The sequence below is a fragment of the Diadema antillarum genome, unplaced genomic scaffold (assembly GCF_040938485.1).
Source record: "Diadema antillarum isolate AM-2024a unplaced genomic scaffold, OU_Dant_1.0 seq00001234_RagTag, whole genome shotgun sequence".
In the NCBI taxonomy this organism is placed as follows: domain Eukaryota; kingdom Metazoa; phylum Echinodermata; class Echinoidea; order Diadematoida; family Diadematidae; genus Diadema; species Diadema antillarum.
In genome coordinates, this window is record NW_027272022.1 from 1456473 (window position 1) to 1481061 (window position 24589).

Genomic DNA, 24589 nt, shown 5'->3' on the forward strand with positions numbered 1-24589 from the left:
CTCATTAATTTCTCCTTAATCACTCTGATTAATACTAAATGTGGCCAGTCACCGATGCGCAACGCAAACTGACAAGCTTTTTTTTTGGGGGGGGGGATCACGGAGCTCTCAATTATGAATGAGACAACGTTTTTGCTCGGGAGAAATTAATCAGAATGAAAATAAAAACAAAAAAGAGACAAACAGAAACAAATAAGTGAATCTGTGACATCAAAAACAAACAAACAAACAAACTTACCCACATCAGCCGGGTTTTCCATGGTCAAGTCTTGACAATATTCAAACATACACGTCATAAGACATTTTGCAATTCAGGGCACCCGATGCGTTAATGTTACTGTACGTCTGCGTCATTTCTTTTTTTCACTTCTGTAAGATTACATTTGGTCTAATTTGATTGATTTGATTTGATTTGATTTGATTTGATTTGATTTCATTTGATTTGATGTAATTTGATTTCATTTGATTTGATTTGATTTGATTTCATCTCATTTTTTTACTAGACTTGACTTATCTGTGTGGGGGGGGGGAAGTAATGATTATGGTAATGTTAAAACTTGTTAGTGTACTTGAGTACTTGGTGGAGACTTGGTTTCGCAAGACTACGAATCGGTAAAGTAAATAGAATATTATATGTAATGCCTTGAAAAAGGAATGAAACCAGGGCAGGTGCATCGTTGTGTTCTGCGGATGAAAATGTGAGGGCCGGCATGTTGTTCAATGAGTTTACATTGTACGATTTTAAATGTATTCTATTCTTTTGATGATAAGGTCATGAGTACTAAACTTGTAACTTGATCTTGTCATTTAGGTAGACTTTCTTGACTTACATTGCATATTTCATACAGTAATTTCGCCAATCTACGGATAGATACACAAAGTTAGAAAGAGAGAGAGAGAGAGAGAACAGAAAAGAGTAAGGGAAGGACATAGAAGCATGGAGAGTGGAAGGGGGAAGGAAAAAGAATTTAAAAGAAAGCCGCATATTTCATAGATCCAGCCTTTCAGAATTGTTTGCTACTTGTCGACGGCTTGGCCTTGGAAGCGGGCGGTAGAAGCAGAAGGCCAGCTCAGATGCCTGATGCTTCTGGAGTTTACCATTTTCATCATCAGATCTTGATTTATCGGTCCTTCAAAGGTCGGCAGAAAATCACCCCGTTGTCCAGCAAAAGGATACCGCATGGAAATATTTCATAATGGTGTAAACAGATCTATCTATGGGGCGGAGGTTTGCATCAGGCGCGCCTTTATTTTCCTCGCCGCCTGAATTGGGCATGACCGGCGTACCTCGTTTTCAATAGCTCCGACGCGAAATAACCTTGGTTTCTCTACCGAGATTTCTATGATAACAATATGTTTTGCCTTTTAAATGCCTCCTCGTCAAAAGAGCTGTGTAGGTAATGCTTACTCCACAGCCGTACAATCATAGAATGTTTGCTGTCTCCTTCTGGCTTTGAATGCTTCTGTTCGCATGTATATCTTATTTCATTTCAATGTCCTATCTAGAATATTGCATGCCGACTACTTTTCCCGCGCTCTCATATTTAGTTAAAAGAATGAAGGGTGCGGTTGTCATGACGACCTCGTCGACCTTGACTACAAAGCAAAATTTTCACCATGACCGTAATGAGAGAGACATGTTAGTCGTAACTTGATTTCTCCTTAATAGCAGGGACGTAAGAAATCTTGAGCAGAACTCAATATTCACGATTTTGCTCCATGCATATCAAGCTTCTATTTTTTCCCCTTTACCTGAAACGCTGAAAAGTCGAATAGCATCTTGTAGATAATGGTATTTTTCTCGATTTCTTTGTTTCACTTTATTTCTGCAATCTAAAAGTAGATGTGTTTCGTAACACAGCCAAGATTCTAAGTCGCGATAAAGGCTTGGTAAGTATGTTGTACAGGCCTTATTTCCATTTAACTTGCAGTAAGTACTAAAAAATATTGCACTGATAGAAATGATAGATGACGACAGTGCTGAAGAAAGGGACAAGCTATCTTAATCAATGATTAAGCATTATTCTGTGTCTTTTCCTGCCTTTAAAAAAGTTAGATGAAGATAAAAAGACAGTCATGTCTTTCATTTTCACCAAAGGATGCTTTATAATTATAACCTGTTTCTGTTATTGCAAAAATCATATGCACATTTATATATACATTGAATATATACTAACTAACTTCTTTTTTTCTCGAGGCCCAAATCTTTAAACCTGAAAATGTTGGGTAGCTCAAAAAAAAAAAAAAGATATGAAGTGGACCAAAATAAAAGTAAACGTAACATCCATTTTGAATCTTATTAGCCTAATCGAACCACCAAAGGACAACCTTTTTTGAAATTTGGTGGCCCTTCGTCAATTTTTAGTGGCCCTGGCCGCTGGGCCACCGCGAACGACGAGCCCTGATACGTATATATATATATATATATATATATATATATATATATATATATAATGTGTGCGCATGAATCATTATATCGTATCAAATACTAACAGAAATTCACAATGTGATTGACTAAAATAATGATTGAAATGAAGGAGGCAAAGACACTAAGAACTATTTGTCGTCAAAGCAGATTTCACGCCACAGAGCTTACAAGGCCATCACGGTATCCCAGAATTTAAACAAAAAAAAAAAAAACCACAAAAACCTTGGGGGCAATATATAGATGTCCATGCCAGCTCAAACAATATTTATTGAAAGGAGATACGTATTGCGGCATGCGATGATATCTGGACAAACAGCATTTCGCTGATATTGTTGTCGGCGGCGTGGGAAAAGGTTAGACCTTGATATCTCCTCACTTAAGGGCGTTGCTAGAGACGCCAGGTTGCGCGTGTACATCCCCCAGGAATCCACCCCGAGGGTTTGCTAATTATGGAGTTTGGGCTGTCCTCATCCAATCGCCGAGTGTCTTTTGCAATTACTCCCCAGCCGTAGATCGGTAATATTCCAAGCGCTACTTTTATCCCGTGAAAGAAAAAAAAAACACCCTATATAGTCAAACGTTAACAAATCAGGACCCATGTGTATAGTATACATGTGTGTATGCGTATGTGTCAAGCCTAACCACTTAATCCAGGACCAATGATGTGGTGCAGTGGATTATGCTCTTGGGCCTTTGCATGGAAATAGTGCTTGCGCGTTCGGACTCTTATTGATCTAGATACTGAAATGGTCACCTGGTAATGCTATAATGTTGAAGGCATCAACCGTTTAAAAGAAAACTGTGACTTTCAAATTGCCTTTACTTGGAAAATTAGACATCACTCAGATCTTAAGTAGAAGTAGCAGTTGAAAAAGTAGCATAATTGCTTTTACTTTGTGTATTGTATAGTTGTTGCTGTTGTTCTTGTGACAAGCGTCATTGTTATCATTGGCTATGCAAAAACCAACGATTCTATAGCGAGGCATTGTTGAGCAGTCCAGCGACAGGACTTGTCTGTATCCCGCTACAAAATCTACAACCTTGCATCTATTTAACTACATGTTTTTTCGGTATACTATACGGACGTGCTGAAAAACAGCCTAACGGCTGAGTGCAAGTATTTTGACCCGTGTGTTTTTAAGTATTCAACATTATAGTCATTGTAAAGTCGAGGAATGTACAGCAAACTGCAAAATAAACAATTAAGAATAGATAGCATCACTAAGTTTAAATCTGCAAAATGCAACCGAACATATGATTACGTCCGTCCCATTCAGAGGGTATTTGGGTTTTCCATTTTCCTTTGCCAACTCAAGTCCTTTTCCTATACATGGCATTAGCGGCTGACCCAACTTGTACATTGGCACAGGCCTTTCGTTACATTAAGTGCGGTTACTTAAAAAGTCCCTTTCTGTATTATTATACCTCACTGTCCAGTAAACCAACACCTTTAATAGGATATGCTGCGATACAATACTGCCTTGGGCTAGAAAAGGAGCAACATCAACAAAATGAACCTTTCGTAAACCTTTCGGGTTCGCCATGGCTCTTGAATGCCTCCATGTCCATGGAAGGGTTCCGCGTGGAAGCGTCATCCAACCAGGCGGTCGCTGACCCCTCGGAAGAGAGTCGTTTGGTAGCCGGGACTCTCTTCCTGGTGAGCAATCAATTTTTAGCCGTGAAATCAAAGCATCGGTTGGCGGTTAGCTTACCGTTTTAAGAGCCCTCTTAGTCGGGATTGGTTTCACGCAGATTTTAAGCAAAGTCATTGACATATTCTCCAAGGATGACATCAAATCATTATACGTGCAGTGAACGTGTGAATGTGTGTTCGTTGGCTGGTGAACGAACAGTCATCGGCACTGACACCTGTAGACCGTTGTAGGCGAAGGGAATAGATAGATATAGAGATAGATAGATAGATAGATAAATAGATAGATAGATAGATAGATAGATAGACAGATTGATAGATAGATTAGATAGATATACAGATAGATAGATAGATAGATAGATAGATAAATCATTTGTTATAGATAGATGAATAGATGATAAATGAATAAATAAAAAGAAAAAAAAATAACATAATCAGTTAATAATCAATTAATTAATAAAGGAATAGATAGATAGGTAGATAATTAGACGGATAGATAGAGAGATAGACTGATAAAAATTTGTCTGTGAGTATTGTGTGAACATGTGCCATGACTAAAGAGAATCAAATTGTATTGCAAATTCCGGTTTCTCAAGAGAAAGCTCGTGAGCTGTTTTAACTTGATGCCTATGTTTGCATCAGATACAGTCTCCAGACTAAATGATGGATATTAGAAACAATTTCTTCCGAGAAGTTTTTGTCTTGCCGGACGTGTCGGCAGCACTGAGCAAGTGTGTGCGTCTGTGCTTGTTTTGTTATGTTTATTGAAGTATTCATAGATAAGCAATGCTTTGCAGCTGGTTTTTGAATATCTGACATGGCCATGTATAAATATGAAGGGCACCCGCTGGTCTTTCACATACTTAATGCTTTGATTTTCTTTGTGAAGGTCAAATAAGATTCGTCAGAGTATTGAATGTGTACCAACGATGGAGCCACTGAAACTCAGAGACTCTGCACACAGACTATAAAGTGTACTGCGCAATAATGAAGTGTAAATCAAAGACTGGATGCCTGATCTGGCGCCCCAATACTCGTCAAATCAAATTAATTTTCTGCCGAGAAGTATGACACGGGGAAAGAAAAGATATGGATGAGATATCTTGAGTAAATAGTGGAGAGTTATGAGGGTGAGACAGTAAGGTCTTGAGCACCCTCTCCTTGTGTCTATTAAAAGCTACCCTCCCTCCCCCTCCCCACTCACATCTTGGTCTCTCCACCCCCCCCCCCCTCTCTCTCTCTCTCTCTCTCTCTCTCTCTCTCTTTCTCTGTCTATGCTAGCTGCCCTATCACCCTCCACATATGATCCTTCGCTCCGGATGCCCGATGAACTTAACCCAATTTCACATCTTTACCCACCCACCATTAACGACGGAGCCCTATATTGGGGTTGGCGGCAAATTTTTGCCCCAAGTCACAACCTTATTGAGCGTGTAACAAGTTTGGGGGTTTTCAGAAAACTCATCTAACGTTTCACGGCCCAGAGCGGGAGTGAGTTAGTCACGTTGCTACAGGTGAAATAATATCCTCACGTGTGCAATGGCGGGAAATAGAAAAAGACAAGATCAAAACTAACACAAACATGAACAGGGCAAAGATTATGCTCAGTTTAAAGCTGTGGCTTGTAGTCCTAAAATCAAAGCTAAAGAAAAATATTTGCTCTGATTGTTGGCGCCACTTTGTCCTGCTAATTATTTGCCGTAGATTTTTGAATTCCCGTAACACCACAAACCTCAGAAGGGGTATGTTATTTAAGAAATACTGCCCTTCTGAATGTACAAATTGCAAGAGATTCACCCATGGTAGATATGCCAATAAAAAGCAATTATAAAGAAAGACGTTCATTCGATGAGGGTTTAGAATAATATTAAAAACATGCTTATGATTTTGTTTATTTGTACCATAATATGCTGGTTGCTTAATAATTGTGGGGAAACCATCTTGCAATACTTCGCTAATATGAAATACGCAGACACAGACAGACAGAAACATACACAGACACATCCACACACACACACCCACACACATACACACACGCGCGCGCGCGCGCGCACATACACGCACACCACACACACACACACATGCTACTATTAAAGAAAAGGAAATCTTGTAAAAATGGTAGCTGGATTTGTGCGCTCAGCCAAGCGCTAGCTCGCAAGGGTCATGAAACGTGACTTATGGCATCGATTAGTGGATGATATGCTATTAGTGATCTGTCGCGGTGAAAGGGTAATGCCTTTTAGGCGACCATTTCGAGACAGAGTGGCGTAATTCTTTCTTAATGTCCTCGTGAGTATGGCAACAAATAGTTCCTATAACTTATTCGGTCACCCCTGACGCCAAACGCCGTGATGCCAAAACCCATTGGTCAACGGAATGGTCAGTCCATTATGGCTTTAATGTTGAATGTCATTAGGTGTATGCAAAATGTGTGTGTGTGTGTGTGTGTGTGTGTGTGTGAATAAGAGTGTGTGTGTGTATATATGTGTTTGGGGTCTATCCTTACCAATATCCATTCCACATTTTAAAAAGATATATACTTCTTACCAGTCCTTTTCGATGTTGCTATATCAAATGATGAGAGAGAGGGAGAGACAAAAGGAGTTCTTTTAACGACATTCTTTAATTGAACCACTTTTCCATCATTTGCGATGTAATTTAAAATACTAGTAGACGGTTCCGGTGCCACTCAATTTATGAAATCGGGAGAAAGGTAAGGAGATGGCTGAGAATGTGGAGGAGGAGGTGGAAGGGGAGGAGGAGGAGGAGGATGAAAGGGAGGAGGAGGAAGGGGAGGAGGAGGATGGGAAGGAGGAGAAAGGGGAACAGGAGGAGGAAGAGGAGGCGGAGGAGGAAGAAGAAGAGGAGGAGGAGGAGAGGTAGAGGAGGAGCAGGAGAAGGTAGAGGAGGAAAAGGAGGAGGAAGATGAGAAGGTATAGGAGCTAGAAGAGAGAAAAGAGGAAGGGGAGAAAGGAGTACACAAAGGAGAAAAAAGGAGTACACAAAGGAGAAAGAAGAAGAAGAAGCGGAGCAGGAGGAAGAGGCGGGGGAGGTGGAGAAGAAGGAGGAGGAGGAGGAGAAGGAGGAGGAGGAGGAGGAGCAAGCAGGAGTGCATTCTGCTGGTAAACAAGCGTATATGCGTCATCCAAGAACGCCGTGTGTCTGGCGACAAATTGAACGCTATTTGTCATTCACAAGGAAAGAACAATAACAGAAAAGAAACTCAACAAACCCAAGTAATGAATGTGTATCAAGGTTTTCGGTTTTCATATCTGCACGACACAAGGCAAGCATGAGACATTTCACATTGTAACTGCATTCTCAGCTCAGTTTAAGATTGTTTTCTAATATTGGCTTTGAAGGAATGTTTGAACGAATAACGGAACGTGTTTTTCTTTCTATTAATGTGTGAGACGCTCAAATGAATCTGACACGAACAAGTATTCAGTGCTTCATGTGCAATTCAATTCTTTGGGCTTCCTACAGGACATAAAATTTAATTAAAGGGAGATGTTTGTTCCATGACAATCAGTGACACTATTTCTAATGTCAAACTTCTCGGAGAAAAAGAGCATTCAATGGACACACTGACCATTGTTTGTTCGCCATTGTTATGGCGCTCAGTGACTTTTTGGAATACAATGTTCTCCCAAGAAAGGCCGAAATTCAACTCAAAGTGATGAGGGTTTTGCATTGTTTTGTCGTTGTTGACGTTGTTGTTGTTTGTTTTTGCTTTATGAGTAATTTCGTTTTCGCGGACTGGGCTTTTGGGTCGTTATTATTATTGGTTTTTAATCAGTCTGTGACGGACTCATAACGACGCTATATTGCCAACATCAAGTTTACAGTTATCACATATCTAGGGAGTTTAGGAAGATAGGCACCCCCATTACTGGCGAATCTTGATCCGGTGTCAGGGTTGTTATCTTTAATGTTGTTATAAGGATATTCTGAAATCCTTACAGGACATAAAGAACTTTCTTCAATAATAACATGGCTCCTTCAGAATTGCTTTATTTCCCTCGCTTTGGTTGATTCCTACCCTGATGAGAGTAAACATGGAAACTTTCAAAGAACACAGGTAGCGAACTATGAAACGTGTTGGAATTTATTGTGATATGAACAAAGAGACATGTTAAAAAAGGGGTTAGACGAAAACCAAGTGTAAGGTTCAAATTCCCCTTTTCACAAAAAACAACAAGAAGCAAATACATTGTACATGAAAACGTGTGCAGGTGTTTAACTCACGTCTGTTGTACATTCACTTCTTACATAGCAGAGGATCCTGCGGATTTTCTACAGTCTCAGCATGATTATCCTACACGAGATGAGTTGAACACGTTTTGATCGTGTGCGTGCCGTTATCACTTTTATCACAAGCAAGCAAGCAAAGTGACACGTGGATACACATGGGCCGTGGTCCCATATCTCACCCACGTGGTGGTGTGATCACTTCTCGAATCTCATCGGGACATGAAAAGCATTTTGACAGCTGGAAATGAAATATGCCAAACAAATGTTAGCAAGGTATGTGGGTCATGATCGTCGACATTTTCAGGTCATTTTTGTTTTGCCTAATTTGAACATGAAATATCTCTTGCATACATTCGAAGAATGTCATTTCTCTCAATGTATTACAAGCCATCTAAGGGTGGGATTTCACGGAGCACGCGAACGATTTGCGAATGACGCGAATGGCAAAATCCAGCATTCGCATTTTAGTCTGCAAAAGATCGCCAAACAAACGTGAGGGTTCGGAAGCGTCGTCAATTGTTCGCGAATGTCGTTTTTACTTCGGCGATAATTTCAAAAAAGTTTGAAATTTTTTGCGAACCTTTTCCGCACACTTAGTCGGGATTTGCTCGTGAATTGTTCTCGAAAGTGTCTTTAAAGCTTCGTCATATGCGCAAGACCTTCGCAAGACACGCGCGATGTTCGCAAAATGTTCGTGAAACCCCAAACAGACTCCGAAACTTCGGAGAATGTCTCGCGTATGTTACGCGAAATCTGCGAAGTTTTTCCGATCATTTTACGACGTAATCGCGAACTGTTCGCGTACCTTTTGAGACATTCTCGCGAACGTTTAGCGCACGTTTGAGGGATGTATGCCCTGTACGTTTTCTACAAATAAAAATCGTAGTATACATCTAAACATCAAACAATTAAATATTAACAACTATAGTAACGAAAGAAATTAAAGACTAGCAAAGAGAAAGAATATTTGATATACAAAAAAAAAATCGCAGAATACACTCAAAATCACATTTGAACTATAGAGATTATGTGTTGGAGGAACTGCAAAAAAAAAGGAACAAATGCTTTACTAGTCGAGATACGTCCTAGGGGGGGAAAAATGTAGGCAAACACACGATAGAGAAATGAGAGAAAAAGAAAGGAGAAATACAGGAAAGAAAAAAAAATCAACTCAAGAAAGCTTTTTGAGTTGATTTTTTTCTTGCTTCCACCTCTCCTTGCTACATTTTCTCCCATGATTATTGAAAATGTTTCAATGTTCGCATTTCCGTCGCGTGTTCTTCGTGTGCGTAACATGCTGTACTTTAGCAATGATACACACGACAATCGCACATACGTCGTGGGAACTTCGCACAAATTGCGCAAGAATAGTTTTCGGCTTCATTGTCGGAAAACATTCGGAGAAAAACTTTTCCGAATGTTGGATTTTGTCATTCGCGTCCTTCGCAAATCGTTCGCGTGCTCCGTGAAATCCCACCCTAAGCATGGCCCTTAACATTCATTCATACGTTTATGTCCTTCAAGTACAGAGAGAATGAGTAATTATTGATAGTGCATCCACGTTGAGAAAGCGGTGGACAAAAACACAGGCCATTATATTCTTCTTTTGTGTAGATATTCATATGACATACATGAATATTATATACCATATACAATATCTTACACAAATATAACTTATGTATTTTCATTAAACCTGTTCTATGAAAAGAAAAATCGTCGACGCTCGACTAATCGAAAAGGAGGATGTCAACGTATGTTACAGCTCTCTTAATGGCGCTGTTATAGTTGTATCTCTTTGTACTCGATGCTTCGGCGGAAATACTGGCACCTGTCTGATTCCACGGTAAAAGAAAGAATTAAAAGAAATCATTGAGTCCCGATTATCCTTGCACTCTGGGCGGTATGTTGTCTCTTGATTCGTCATCGCATATCCGCTTCTCTTCAAAACAAACCAACTACTGCAGCGGGAGACATCTACTAACGACTGCGGCTTTTGAATCTTTTAGTGACTTATTAGGCGATGTTTCATACGAGGCCATTATCAGAGGACAAATGGTTGAGCCTAACACATTAGATCAATCACTAGATGAATTCTAGAATGTTACATTGTAGGGATTACCTCATCTTTTTGAGAAGAGTCTTCGCTTGACATGAGAAATTCGACGACACTTACTAATAAGTATACGGCACGCTACTAATAGGTCAAGCGGGCCATAAACTAGAGTCTTCGTGTGATTGTCTTTAAAGGCTACCAGAATCTTCTAAAACTGACCCACAGTAAATCCCTGGGTTGCTCCGTTTTATTGAAACAAAATTGTAAGAGAAATCTGTATGCACTTCATGTCAGACCCCTCTCCCCCCCCCCAAAAAAAAAGAAACCTTACAAAACAAAACAAAACAACAATAACAAGAAGAATCCAGGTAGCCTTACATAAGGATGCTTCAAGCCATCAACGCTAATCCTGTACATTATGGAGGGGTTTCACCAAGATGGTCGCGGACCAAGATTTTCCGTTACATTCGTCCAAATTCAGTTGATTAGGATGGACGTGACATGAAAACGTTAAAAATATGTGCTTGCGTGTGTGTGTGTGTGTGTGCGCGCGTGTCATGGTATATGTGTGTATTTATGAGTATACATACATGTATTGGTATTTGGTGCACAAAAGATCTCCTCCAACAATTAGCCGAACAGATGGTACAGTGGGGGGATGACTGACAGAGGCGGGTAAAGGTCAAGAGAGTTCAGAACCAGGACGTTTTCAATCATTCACCCGAGAAAAGCGAAGATGGACCCAAAAAATTGCGGACGGACGGACGAAGAAAAGAGGCCAAGATGCGTCTTGTCTTCGTTTAATTGCTCCAGATACCAACGGGAGCGGGGCGAAATTAAACCCTTCTCAGACTTTGCTCTCTCGTTAGCTACTGATCAAGTTGTTTGTCCGCCCCTGTTCAGTCGTCTTGCCGTTAATGGCTATTGCAGATTGCTTTTATCCGGTATGCATATATATATATATATATATATATATATATATATATATATATATATATATGTACACCTTCGTCAGAATCGGCAGCCGTGACGTCGGGATGGAGGAAAGAGATTATTCGTTATTATTTTTCGAATATCTTTTAGAAGCATTTCACTTCCACCAGAACGAGAAATGCATTAACACTGTCTGTTTTTAGTTAAAAGTCGTTAATGGAAGCGTAGAGATTGGAGATGATGAATCCTCACGCCCACAATGTGCCCCCGCGGGAAAAATCTAGAATGCAGTCCGGAGGACATTTAACGTGTGAATGACTACCCAAACCCTCTGTCCATTTCTGATTCTAACCCCCTTCCCCCTCAAAAAAAAAGAATAGATAACGAATCTAATCTGCAGCAACGATAGCAACAACAATTGGTACATTAAGGTCGGGTTGCTGTCTGGACTTAGTCGTGGAGCTCGTGCCCTTTAAGACAGCTCCAATGATGAAAAAACCGCGAAAGTTTTGTCGTTGTTGTTGTTGGTGGTGGTGGTGGTAATTTTGTGATCTTTACAGAGTGTTTTATAGCACCCAATCACTCTGATTCCATGTTCTTTTGTTACATCTCAGCAATGTTTAGAAGAAAGCATGCGCCCATCGCTACCGCTCCCAAGTCTCCGCCAATGATTGCGATCCCCTCTAGCAGTCATCTGGGGCATGTGTGTCTGGTGTAATACTTCCGCGTTTGCTTACTGTTTCGCTAATTGACTGGATGTTTGTTGTTGTTGTTGTTTTCGATTAGTATCTCATTACTCACTAATCTGAACCAGTATACATTTTGGGTTCCCGTTCAATGACCTTTATTTTCTGAAAATAATATACATAAGTACAGATAATATTGCAATAGTTTTGAATATGCTCATCTGATGCTTGGCAATGGTTGGGGCACATTACTAAAATTGAAAAACTGGTGGCGTTTTGGTTTGATGTTTATAGCAGAGTTTGTTGTGCTTACAGTGTTCTCTACATCCTGTTTGTGCTGGATTATTTTGCGTGGTACTTTTGGTATGCCTTGCTCTTAGGCTTGCTGAACCGATGTGCCTAAACACTGCTTAAAGGTGTTGAAATTATTGAAATTGGCGATTATATTTAGATTGTTGTAAACGTATTGGAGATCGGTTCACAAACGACTAAAGAACCTGAAGAAGAAATGTTGCATGTTTTCTTTGTTTGCTTTTTAAAGTTTTTTTTTTTCAAGTTGTGATCGCTGTTATCAGCTTTACATTCGCGCAGATCTGAAGACCGAAATTAGGAATGAATGATTTCAAAAGTCGCAAGGATTGGTGTTTACCCGTGGCACAACACCCACCTGTTGTTAGATTGACAATGTGAAGAAAATGACATAAGTAAGTTGGGGTTTTTTTCACACCATACATTGTATCTGCCTGTTAAACCATTCCCTCCAGTGACTACCTCTTAACCTATAGAAAGGTTGTTTATCATCATTTTACCGCAAGACAAAAAATACACATACAAGATACTTGTACAACCTTATTGCCTGTGTTGTATGTGAAACAGCGTCAGGCATTTGTCACAGGTATTACAAACTAAATGACAAGTGCCGGTGGTATTCGTAATTCGATGCCACAAAAGGATAAATTGTAACGGCGGCTGAGGTTAATGAAAAGCTCACCTCACTTTACTTAGATACTTCTGGTCTTTAACTTTTTGCACTGACGATAAGGCGCCCTCCTGATATAAGCGGTGACATTTTCGTGTTCTTTTGTCCCAGGTTTGCCCCCGCCTTACGAAGAAAATATCGAATAGCGCCCCTTTCTTTTGAATATCCCCAGATGGCTTACGTCCTCTCATAATACACACCTCATCAAAGAGGGAAAAGGTTCTCATTTCTATAAAGAGGGATGCAGAGACAGACGGACAAACAAAGAGACACAAACAAACTGACAGTATCGTGACACCAGTTAGAATAGACCGAGAAGGGCTAGCAATCTCGAGGGGACCGTGTTCCAGTTTATTTCCTCTGTCCTTTTGTTGATGACCCGATGTTACCCTCTAACAAACATCGAGATTCTTCAGCGAAATTCTGGCGGGGATATATTCTGAGGGGAAAAAAAAAGAAGAATCCATACCCTCTAGTAACAAAATAATGTCCCAAAGGGTAATATTTCAATAACCTGGAGTTTGTAAATGATATTGTTAGGTGCTGCCAAAACTGCTGATTAAATATAAAGTATGACAAGACCTGCCTTCTCTCAAGGGGATATTTTACTCAGTTTTCTTCTTCCTTCTACTTTTTTTACAATGTCTTAAAAACAGACAAGAACGCTCACACACACACGCCCCAAACAATCACACACACACACACACACACACACACACACACACACACACACATTATATGTATATTTATTCATTTATGCATATAAGATCATGTGTGTGTGTGTGTATGTGTGTGTGCAACCACTGTATCCAAGGTCGTAGATATTGCTTTCCAGACAAATGAAAAAAAAATGGTTATTCGTACAAAGGCCCCTAACTCCAAATTGAAACTGCAATACGCAACACCCCATGAGGTCAGCCGAGCATTCTAAAACTGGTCTTCGTTCTTTTTTTTTGTCGATACTGTTGTTGTTGCTGCTGCTGCGACTGTGTGTTCGAGTGTGTGTGAGCGTGAGAGAGAGAGAGAGAGAGAAAGAGAGAGTGAGTAAGTCTGTGTCGTAGCGTGATCTTGAAAATGTGCTACCGGTTTCCTTTGATCGCGATTGAAAACATCAGTTATTCTCGGGTAGTATTCGTGGGTGACAGAATGCGATATCTCTGAAGCTGACCGGGTTTTGCCTTCGGAAAAAAAAAACACAAGGAAAGTGATTGACAGTGTAATGACAGAGAAAGTGCATTGCCCATCTGTCAAATGAAGCGACCCTATACCCCTGGAATGTCATTAAGGTGCGGCGAATATAGACTCACACAGCAGAAAAGAAAGGGATACATAGGAGAAATGTGATTTTTCATCACAACCGTGTGTGCGACAAAGTACGAGAATGAGGTGAAAGAGAGACGAGAAGTGAGAGACCAAATTAGAGACCTCGAAATGTTCGGACTGATGAAAGTGAGCTGCCTTACGCTTTGCTGGCTTTTAAAATGGAACGTGGCCTACCGTGCCAGAAATTCAATCATATAAGAAATGATGGTAGAAACCAAAGTCATTTCTGTAAAATGACTCGGTTCTGAAGGTCGCTTACAGGTGCATTTATTTATCGTAATAAATGCGTAAGATCGGTGAACCAGAGCGAAAGCTATTATGTAACACTGTCATTTAAAGGGATGATGCAGTATTGGTGGAGATGAGAATTGGGCTTTTAACTTTTTGCGAGATACCAAGAAAACCCTTATGAAATAGTACAGAGCATACCATTTTAAGAGGAATTCAAAGTTTATTTGATGAAAATCCGGTTTGGAATAACGGAAACATCTAAAAACAAAGTAAAACAAAGCGATCGTAATAAAAGGTGGGTCCCACACTTTATTAGAATTGCTCTGTTTTGGGTATCTCAGCCATTTCAAAACAAATTTTCATCAAGTAAACGTTGAATTCCTCGTGGAATTACATGCTCTTTCATAATTCATAACAGGTTTCTCATTATCTCACCAAAAAATGATAGAAACCTGAAATTTGGTCTCAACCAAAACTATACGATCGCTTTTAAGTCGAACAAATTCGAGTTCTACCATACGATCATTATGAACACTATTTGCAGGACATATATCTCTCACACAAATGTTCTAGATGGTATTCATATACAGGCTTGTCCTTAAGTATTTCGTAGTAGTTATTTTCATCATCACTCATTTATCATCCCATTTGCCATGACCGTCGTCATTATCATTTTTACTACTCTTATAGCAGAGTTTTCAATACTATTTTCGACATGACTACCATCATCGTCATCCATCGATATCATATCACATTTCTCATTACCCTCATCGCCTTAACATGAAGGTCCGAATTTACGAAGGTGGAACAATCTTTGTCCATGGTTTAAACCATGGACAAACGTATGGGGCGCCAAGTGTCACATGGCCTATTTCGTTACAAAATGTTAACATTTCATTGACGAAATGACTGATTTTGTAACGAAATAGGCCATGCGACACTTGGCGCCCCATACAAAACTACGGTCTTTGTAGAATTCGTGAATTCGGACTGAAGAGTTTGTCTCAAAACGAGTTATCTCAATTGTTGTCAATTTGAGATAGTTGGGTCTAAAGCTGCTGAAAAAAAAATGGGAGAAATAAGAGAATATAGAGTATCAGTATTCTGTCAAAAGTGTTCAGATTATTTCTTGTTAAGCACAAATGAGGTATCACTGGAAAAGTTTTATTTGCTCTATCTGATGATGGAGTTACTTCAGAATTCTTAGAAGTTACACTTAACAGGTTATGCGATCAAATTCTACACATTCTTCGCATAATCATGATCATTTTAGCATGAACAATTTAACAATTTAACCAAACAAGAAGTACACACCACGTGTTACGTATTTCTAGTTTCATCTTTACTGCAGATAAAGCAACATGACTGCTTTCATTGCCTTCATGTACATGGCATGCCTGTTCGATTGACACGATAGAATTAAGACAATACTTATCTCCATCCGAGTAGAATTTTCCTTCATCTAGCACATTTTTCGACTTAAGGGAGGCTGACTGTATTCTTGAATTAAATGATTTTAGATGATTAGTCGTGGCAGGCAATTGATTAGGTACCTAATCATGTCAAAGTATGTCTTACGTCTGCTAAATGATTCAAAGTGTACTAGTGAGAATGATTTGACACAACAAAGCAAAATACTGCAGCCATAAACCTGGCCCTGTGACACTTATTACTAGTACCCAATATCGCTCTATCCCTACAAATAGTTCCCACTGTCATAATTTTAGCCCATCCAACCTCTGTTGTTTTCCTTTTTAAAGTGATTACTATCAGCCAACGCCACTAAAATTGGCCAAGTCGTCGCGGTGTATTGACAACTAAGGGGGAAAGAGATAAGACAAGATGTATGACTGAGCAAAACACTGGGACAAAAATAGAGAATTCACGTAGGGAGGGTCGTAAAGTTTGACAGGGTACTCGGTAGTCGCGATTTTTAGCACCAAGCACAGATAAACATCAGTGTGTGACAGCTTATGATGTTGCCTTATCTTGACAGGGGACATAAATTGAATTCGTCTAACACGTATCTTCGAGCATCGAGGTTGCAGGCTAATGAGTTGCATTCGTCTGCACCGTGTCTTGCGGTCATGATCTTAGGTAGATATGAAAGTTTCAGCAAAATCCAGCAGTTACATCGGTCGGCGTAAAGTAGGCTCCTTAGATATGAAATGATGGATTTTCAGGATGATAAACAACTGAAGAGTGTGTTTGAGGCCCGATTATGGTTACGAAGAAAACATTTGCCGGGGGAGCGAATTAAAAAGATATCTCGATGCAATTTCTTCTTTAATAACTTAAAGGGTAGTGCTATCAGCAGATAGAAACTGTACTGTTACATTCTAAATATTCTTTTGTCTCTGGGTCTACGGATTTGACAGAGTAAATATTAAGTACAGCATTTAATTTTGCACTTTAATGAAAACTGGGACCCCCGTCCCTTAACCCCTATTCCCAAGATAGATCGGAAATGAGGGTAAAGACGTAAAATCTACTTCGAAGCGTCAGGGAATCACACAGCACTCATGCCCCACGCCTTGCTATCGTCATACCCATTGACTTCACCGACGACAGTGGGCGACCACGCAGTGCTCGATGTCATTTGGAAACCAAGACGGGTGCCGCGGGGACTGCCACCACTCCTTGGCGTGGTCTAGCATCTATTACAGGCAAGCTGTGGAAGTCTCGGGGCATTTCTAGGCTCTGACCACTTTGGCTTTATGAGCCCGAGTTCGGAGTATAGTCTTGCAGAATTAAACGACAGCACGGCAGGGTAGCCACTCAAACTTCCCCCATTGTCCTTTTGCATTCGTCCACGTCAGGATGACGTTGGCTTTCTCTTGTATTTACCCCCCTTGAGACTGGTGCGCAGTTTCGGCAATGAATTGACCTCCTTTTAAGGCGAGATCATTTAGTGGTGTGTGGTATCTCCAAAAAGAAAAAAAAATCATCCTAACCAATTGTCGTTGTTCCCACTAGCTTGGATTCCATCAAGGTATGGGAACACGACACTGAGACCTTTGGTTAGAAATCGGGGTGAGAAGTAAGTAGCAGCTTAATGAAAAGCCCCTCCGACCGAAGCGGGTCGGGAAATGGATTTGAATTGGCCTAATGGAGCTAAGCATCTATCCATTAGACAGACAGTGGGACACGGAGAGCAAAGAACTTCTCACAGAGGTTTTCTCGAAGAACTGTTTACCAAGTCAAATCAAACAATTCATCTGGGGCGCCTCAGAAAGAGTTAATATCATATTGGTGTCTCCTGCAGATTACCGGCAAAATGTTGAACAGGATTCAAGTCGTAACGCTGAGATGTGCATTACACATATCTTTGTAACAGGTTTTTGTGTAAGGTACAGAAAAGAATGTTCCATTGTTCCATAAAAGATGTCACTATCAGCCAACTTCGGGCGTACGGTGGTGAATTCGCATGTCTATAAGTGTACTGTTTCATTGGGATTTAGTCCGTTTGTTGTGGTAATGGCTATACCGAATGTAAACAAATTGGAATCTCTGTTTATACTGTAATCAGTTTTACATATTCATGTTAACTTCATCTCTTTTGCGCACCTACTTTGATTCTAGGGCTCATATGAGTTGTAATCCGTCGTATCTGTAATAAGTCTACCAAGGGGTATCACCTCTGCTACAGTTGATGTGTTGTGAATATCCTGCAGTCGTCGATTACTCATCAATCCCTTAAGAAATTGTCTTTAGAGGGATTAAGATGAATGGGGTGGTAAATCACATTTGTGTGGCTGCTTATTAAGTCTAAACGACAAATTCACTGCTATACTCAAAATATCAAAAGTATATATATTTATTACTTTACACAAATTATGCACTCTCATCCCATGCCCTGTCGTCGGTTTACCTGGAGGCTGGCCGACCAAAAGATATAAGTCAAATGAAATAAAAATGAATCAAGAGAAACTTGTATTAAACAAAAAAAGCTGCAGAGTGGTCAATATAGAGGACTCCGTAGCGTTTCTGCCTTTTCCGTTCACGCGTACTTTCCAAGCCGGACACTGACACCTGTGATATTGCGAGATATTCGTCGCTCGCTCAACACGGTGTGACGTAACACCGTCACCCACCCTCCGCATAAGATTACGGGAAGACGTTGGGTATGTTCAGGTGTCGTGGTAGGTAGCTGGACGGTGAAGACTAGGGTCGGGATGGGTAAGAATTTGCTCTAGCCCGGCGGGAATTTGCCGACAAATTTACGGCAGCTGGCAAAGCCCAACGGGATCTACGATGGCGCGGAAGATGTAGGCAGGCATTACCCCTGAAAGAAAGGGAAGGGTGTGAGATCGCGTCGGCAATGGTATAAGCTGCAGATTTATTCAAGCTTCCTTTAAGCGATTGTTTCCGGTAGTCACCTAATGAGCTGCTCAGGCGGTTAAATCTTCTCGTGTGTTTTTTTTTTTCTTCTTCTGGTAAAAATGAGGTGCAATCATCCACCAGTGGACAATTTGTGTGTGTGTGTGTACGTGTGTATGTGTGTGTGTGTGATAAAAATTATCCAATATTCCAATATTACATGCGAGGTGCACTGTTCCAGTAGAAGTTGTTGCTATTTGATGGATATTTTCCCTTGTATTATGTTATAACTCGCTTTGCTTTAAAACTTGTTACAAGTAATTGAACATAGAAATAAGAATTATCAACTATTTTGAAATGTCCTCTTTACGTCGTATGAACCAGTGTCGTGAATTGGCATATTGGAATCTCACCAAGGGAGACAATGGGCACATTGAGTGTAAAGTGCAGCAGTAAGACACCTATTATGTAGTCTTTATTATCGTTGGTCAGAAAATCAGCAGCTAAATGTTTTTTTTTTTTTAGTTTTCATCTGTCAATTCCATACCAGTTTCACTTTTTCTATATATTTTCTTTGCATGTAGTTTTCCAGTCGAAATGCTGACCAAAATTTAGGTAGTTTTTGTTTCTTCTGGTTTCTTCTCAAATATCCTCACATCACAAATGATAATAGTCACTCACTGTCAGAGTCAGTCTCGTTCCTCGATAGCATGACTGGTCAAATAATCTGGAATAAGTGGACATTTACGAAACCCCACATGTTGAATGAAAGTAGTGCTACATCACTCCGGTTTATTTCTTCACAAAGTTGGACCAGACGACAAGCGTTACCACACCGCCGAAGTACACGTTTTCTTACGCTCCTCCGTCGATATCTTAGGACTAACTGTCATCTTTTCATATCCTGCAGCGAGGCAGTAGAATGCGTTCTACTTAGCTGCACATTTGTTGACATTGATTTTGTATCAATAATCAAATAATGATTTCTTGTTTATCTCCGTCATTCCGTCAGCTCGGTTTAATTTCATTTCTGGTTTCTTTACCCCGTGCGAGTACTCATAAAATGCAAAGTATACAAAAATGTCAAGAGATACGAACAAAATGGAAAAGATATCTTCATGTCACAGTTATCAGACTTATTCTAACATATTCAGGTCGGATAAGGAAAAAAGGAGAGCAGTAGATTTATTATAGTTAGAGCTTCATTTAAGGTCCCTGCAGCAAAAATCAATTTTGTCATATTAATTCGAATAATGACCTTATTTTAAGTCATAGTTCCAAACAGAGATGATTGCCCGACGAATAAACCCACTTTTAAGTGGTTTTAGTGTGTGTTCAAGACGACGTCTAGGTATTTTTTCAGGTTTACCTCTTCCTGTGCTTTGGAGAGTTATGTGCACAACGCTATGCTGTAGGGTTTTCTGTGCTGATGTACACTCAAATAAACCAGGGGTTATAATGTGTTCTCACCCCCCCCCCCCCCCTTTATCTTGTATACACACAGTTACTCATTCCTTACTCAAGTAATCACTAATTCTTTCCTTTCCTTTTCATTTCTTTCAGCTTATACTGACAATCTTTAATTTTTCTTGTTTTTGTTTTTATTCTTTTCATCCAGTGCGATACCGGTGTCGGAGTAGACGCCCTCTACGACCAGCTGTACAAAAAGCCCACTATGTCGATGCTGCTGGGCTGCTCGTGCTCCGAGGTTTCCAAGCGGGTGGGCCAGATCCTGCCGTATTGGAACGTGGTCATGGTAGGTAAGGGCTCGTCCAAACTTTCTAGCTACAGAGGGAAAGGCCGAGAAGAAATTGCTAGATGAATCGCCCGCAGAAGTGGATAATAGAATTATGTGTGTTTGTGTGCGTTCGTGCGTGTCAGAGAACAATTATGAAGTACCGTCTTGAAACAAGACTAGTGCACATCAGAGAAAATAAAGTTCGTAGACATAAATATATCAAGAAAACTGAAAGGTAACACCAATTGCTGTTGTTATGTGTTTATTATTATTATTATTATTTGGGGGGGGGAGAGGCACGTGATACTTGCCCTTGCAATACATCTTCGCTAACCTGCAAAATGATCTTAATCTTATTTAAAAAAAAATAAAAATGATAAGATGACTCAAATCTTCTACAGCTTCATCTAGATTATTATCAGAAAATCTGATACTGCTTATGAAGAGCCTTTGTACTAAGCACGTGTGTGTGTCTGTGTGTGTATGTATGTATGTTTGCCATATAATTTGTTGATTGTCGTTGTCTTCTGTTTAATGTCATGCGTTAGACAGGTTTTAGAGGATTTAACAGAAGACAAGGACACTTGTAAATAAAGCTATTTCAAAACTTCTCTACAGAGAATTGTCATCATTTCGTTTTCACTTGGAATTCGAGCCCACCATCTCTGTGCTTTGTGATGCTGGCATATGAGAATTGAAGATCAAAAGATTGAGGACTAATCGTGATTTACTTTTCTTCGAGGAGCGGTTATCAAATGTCAAAAAGCCGTTCTTATTTCAAATTCCACCTGTAATTGAATGCGAATTTATATCCCCCGTGATTACCTTTCCGCTCGGGTGACATGAAATTAAAACAAAATCATCCCCACAATCTTTAGTTGACAAATGCAAATACATCTGTTACAAGAACTGGGTAATCACTTTAGTTAACAAAGTTAAAAAAAGGTAGAATTAAGTGCATTAAGGAAAGTCGATAGTTTGAAAGCCTTCAAAGATAATCTTGCCGGTCCCATCGACATCTTGCTGTTTAGAATGTCCCTGGGAGTTTGAGACAGTGATCCTCGGTGGATCTATCTTTCTCCCTCTCAGGTCTCATACGGCTCCACTTCCGTTGCTCTGACCGATCAAGAATACTATCCGACGTTCTTTCGCACCGTCACTCCAGACTCTTCCCACAATGCAGCGCGGGCTTCCTTCATCGAGTATTTCAACTGGAGCCTGGTGGCGGGCCTCAGTCAGGAACAGGAACTGTTTTCGTTGGTGAGTTCAAAGCGTTCCTTTCCAACTCCAGAGATTTCTGTGACGCCAAATTGAAGCGACGCCAATTCGATGTGGCGCCACTTTGACGCACTGCCGGTGAAATGCAGTGTACTGTTCACGCTGTTGACACGTGGCATTGGTGAATATAGTACTGTTTTACTGCCTCGTAAATGTCTTTTCGAGGCAATGTCAATTTGATGCTTTCAGTTAGTTCAATACTGCCAGCGTTTATACAAGTGTTAAGTGACGGCTCCATTATAGTTCTAATAGCATTAATCGTATTTCTACGTGGTAGAGCGGCCTATAAACACGCGATAAATAATGAGTTAACATTTACAGGGCAGTTGCTATATATTGCAAGTATCCGAATTGTATGTGTGTCGCGTAAGTGTTGTCGTTGCGTGTAAAATACGTTGCCTTGCGCTGGAAATGTCAGCTTTATAACATTGACGTGAAATGTAGGTGACTACCCCCCCCCCCCAAAAAAAGAAAAGAAATATATATATATATATATACATATATATATCAAGTCCCCCCCCCCCTTCTTCGTCTCCAATTGGGTTATAGTTACATTGGTATGTGGGTATGGTAGGTTTAGGAGGAAATGAAGACTACAGAGGATTTGGACAATACCTTAATGTGAGATTTATTGTCGGGATTTTTGTCAAACCATGACCGGGACTTTTACAGAGCCACAGAACTCAGCTAGTACTCCGCTCTCTAGCAGAATTGAAAACTTCAACAAACTGAGTTCGAGTTATACATGGCACGTGATGTCTAAAACTTATGAAATACTAAAATCTCGACATGCTTACACAACAGCATATTTAAGTCTAGGCCGACAACGAGATAACTTTTTTTTTTCTCCTTTCGTGGGCAACGATGAAGCAGCTGTAGGATAATTATAGAGATACATTCTATTAATTTGACTTTCACGGCGGACGAACTCTGACACATTTCCTCCACATGGAACAGTTCAAATTAAGAGAAACTTATGTTTCCATGGTTTTTACACAAACATAATGACTTGTATTCCTGTATCCTTCCAGACTGGTCTGCATCACAATCGTACTTTAACCCGTTCTGTGCCAATGAATCAATTGTGCACAAATGTCACACACAAACCTATGGACAGGTAATAAACGAGACACACAGAGGTTTAAATCTACTCCGACAGAAACAGAGACATCACACCGTCTCGGTCAGTCATTGAACTCAAATATAAACCATGGTGCTAAATCATACCGTAGAAGTAACTAATCTTAATCTATAATCACAAAGATAAGTTATAACCTCAATGCAGCAAAAGTGTGTAACTGGTATGTCATTGACCGATTTCAAGCCGTGTCTAAAGACCTTTAATACTGTTGACTTCGAACGTACTGGGGAAATACGAGTGACCCGTTACCCACTGACTGAGTTATAATGCGCGTTCTAGATTTTTAGGAATTTGAAAATGGACCACGTTCATGAATTCATGTGCAGTTTGAAGTTAGATATTATCTCTATCTCCTTGCGTTATATTCCTACCGCCTGGTCTACCTTCCCTTCACGTGTGAGTGACGGAATTAATTCAGTGGATTAAGTCCCCGGAGTATACTCTTGATGTATTTCGTTTCCCGGTGCTATTATCTCCCTATTCGAATGCAGTGGAAGTGGAAAGTGATGCCCAATCGAGTGGGTGGTATCGTGTTACTCTATTAAATCTGATACAAAGGATCATATATTATGGGAGAGGTATTCTCCAAGAGCCCTATCAGGAAACTCACTGATAGCATTTGTGAGGCGAGGCACTCGAGGTTCTACGGAAGAACATTGTTAAACGTGTTTTTCCGTTACTGCTCTCTCGACTTTGCTTCCCAATGTAATTCTTTAGATTTATTGCCTCCTCCTCCCCCCCCCCTTTCCATTTAATACTAGTCGAGATGTCAGTGAATTTCTTGAGGAATTATGTGGCCCTTTCAAGAAATCCTTTCAAGCCATTCTGTGTCATTTATCAAACATGCACTGTACGGCCTTGCTAATCGAAGGTCAACATGAATTTTTTAAAAGCTGTGGGGCATCGTGAGGAACATTAGGCTTCGTTAAATCGAAATGAAGGGCATTTAGATCACTGCGCTGTCGAATAAAGAGCTATGGCTTTGCACTCTTAGAGTCTTTCATATAAAAAAGGCAAGCCAACCTGAAATGGAAATTTTTCTTCTGTTATTCTTAAGATCATTTCCTGCCTTCTTCTCTGGCTCTTTTATTACATCTCGTTCTCAAGTGGGAGAACGGAATTCGAAGATCCGTGTAATCAGAGAGCGTATGCTCGAAAAAAAAAGCCCTCTGTAAACGCAAGGCACAATGTCCTACCCTCCTCCTTCTCTTCCTCCTCCTTCTTCTTCTTCTTCTTCTTCTTCTTCTTCTTGCTTCGTAAAGAAACAGAGCTGAGACTGGCTTTCTGTTGTTCTCTATCGTTATGTTTGGGGCACTCATTGAGATAAAGTCACAAACGAAATGTTTCAAAGAGCAAGGCAGTTGCACCTGTATAATATCTCTTTGAAATGTTGATGTTCTCAATCTTAATTTACAAGTTTCCCTATACAGATCGGATCCATACGGAGTGTGTTAAGGTGGCCAGTTTTGACCCTAAAAGATTTACCGAGATTTGCGTGACCGTAAACAATGATTAGATTAAAGTAACATGATAGGTACAATACTGACCGGTGATTATGCCTAATATACTGCATG

At 40.2% G+C, this 24589-nt stretch overlaps 1 protein-coding gene across 1 annotated transcript in view; it reads left to right on the plus strand.

Moving 5' to 3' along the window:
• LOC139745109 (gamma-aminobutyric acid type B receptor subunit 2-like) overlaps window positions 1-24589 on the plus strand; it is a 146945-nt gene that overhangs the window by 80908 nt on the left and 41448 nt on the right. Inside the window, exons 2-3 of the mRNA XM_071655529.1 lie at window positions 20477-20614; window positions 21686-21856. Of these exons, the coding sequence (XP_071511630.1) occupies window positions 20477-20614; window positions 21686-21856 (309 nt within the window). The remainder of the gene's footprint in view (window positions 1-20476; window positions 20615-21685; window positions 21857-24589) is intronic.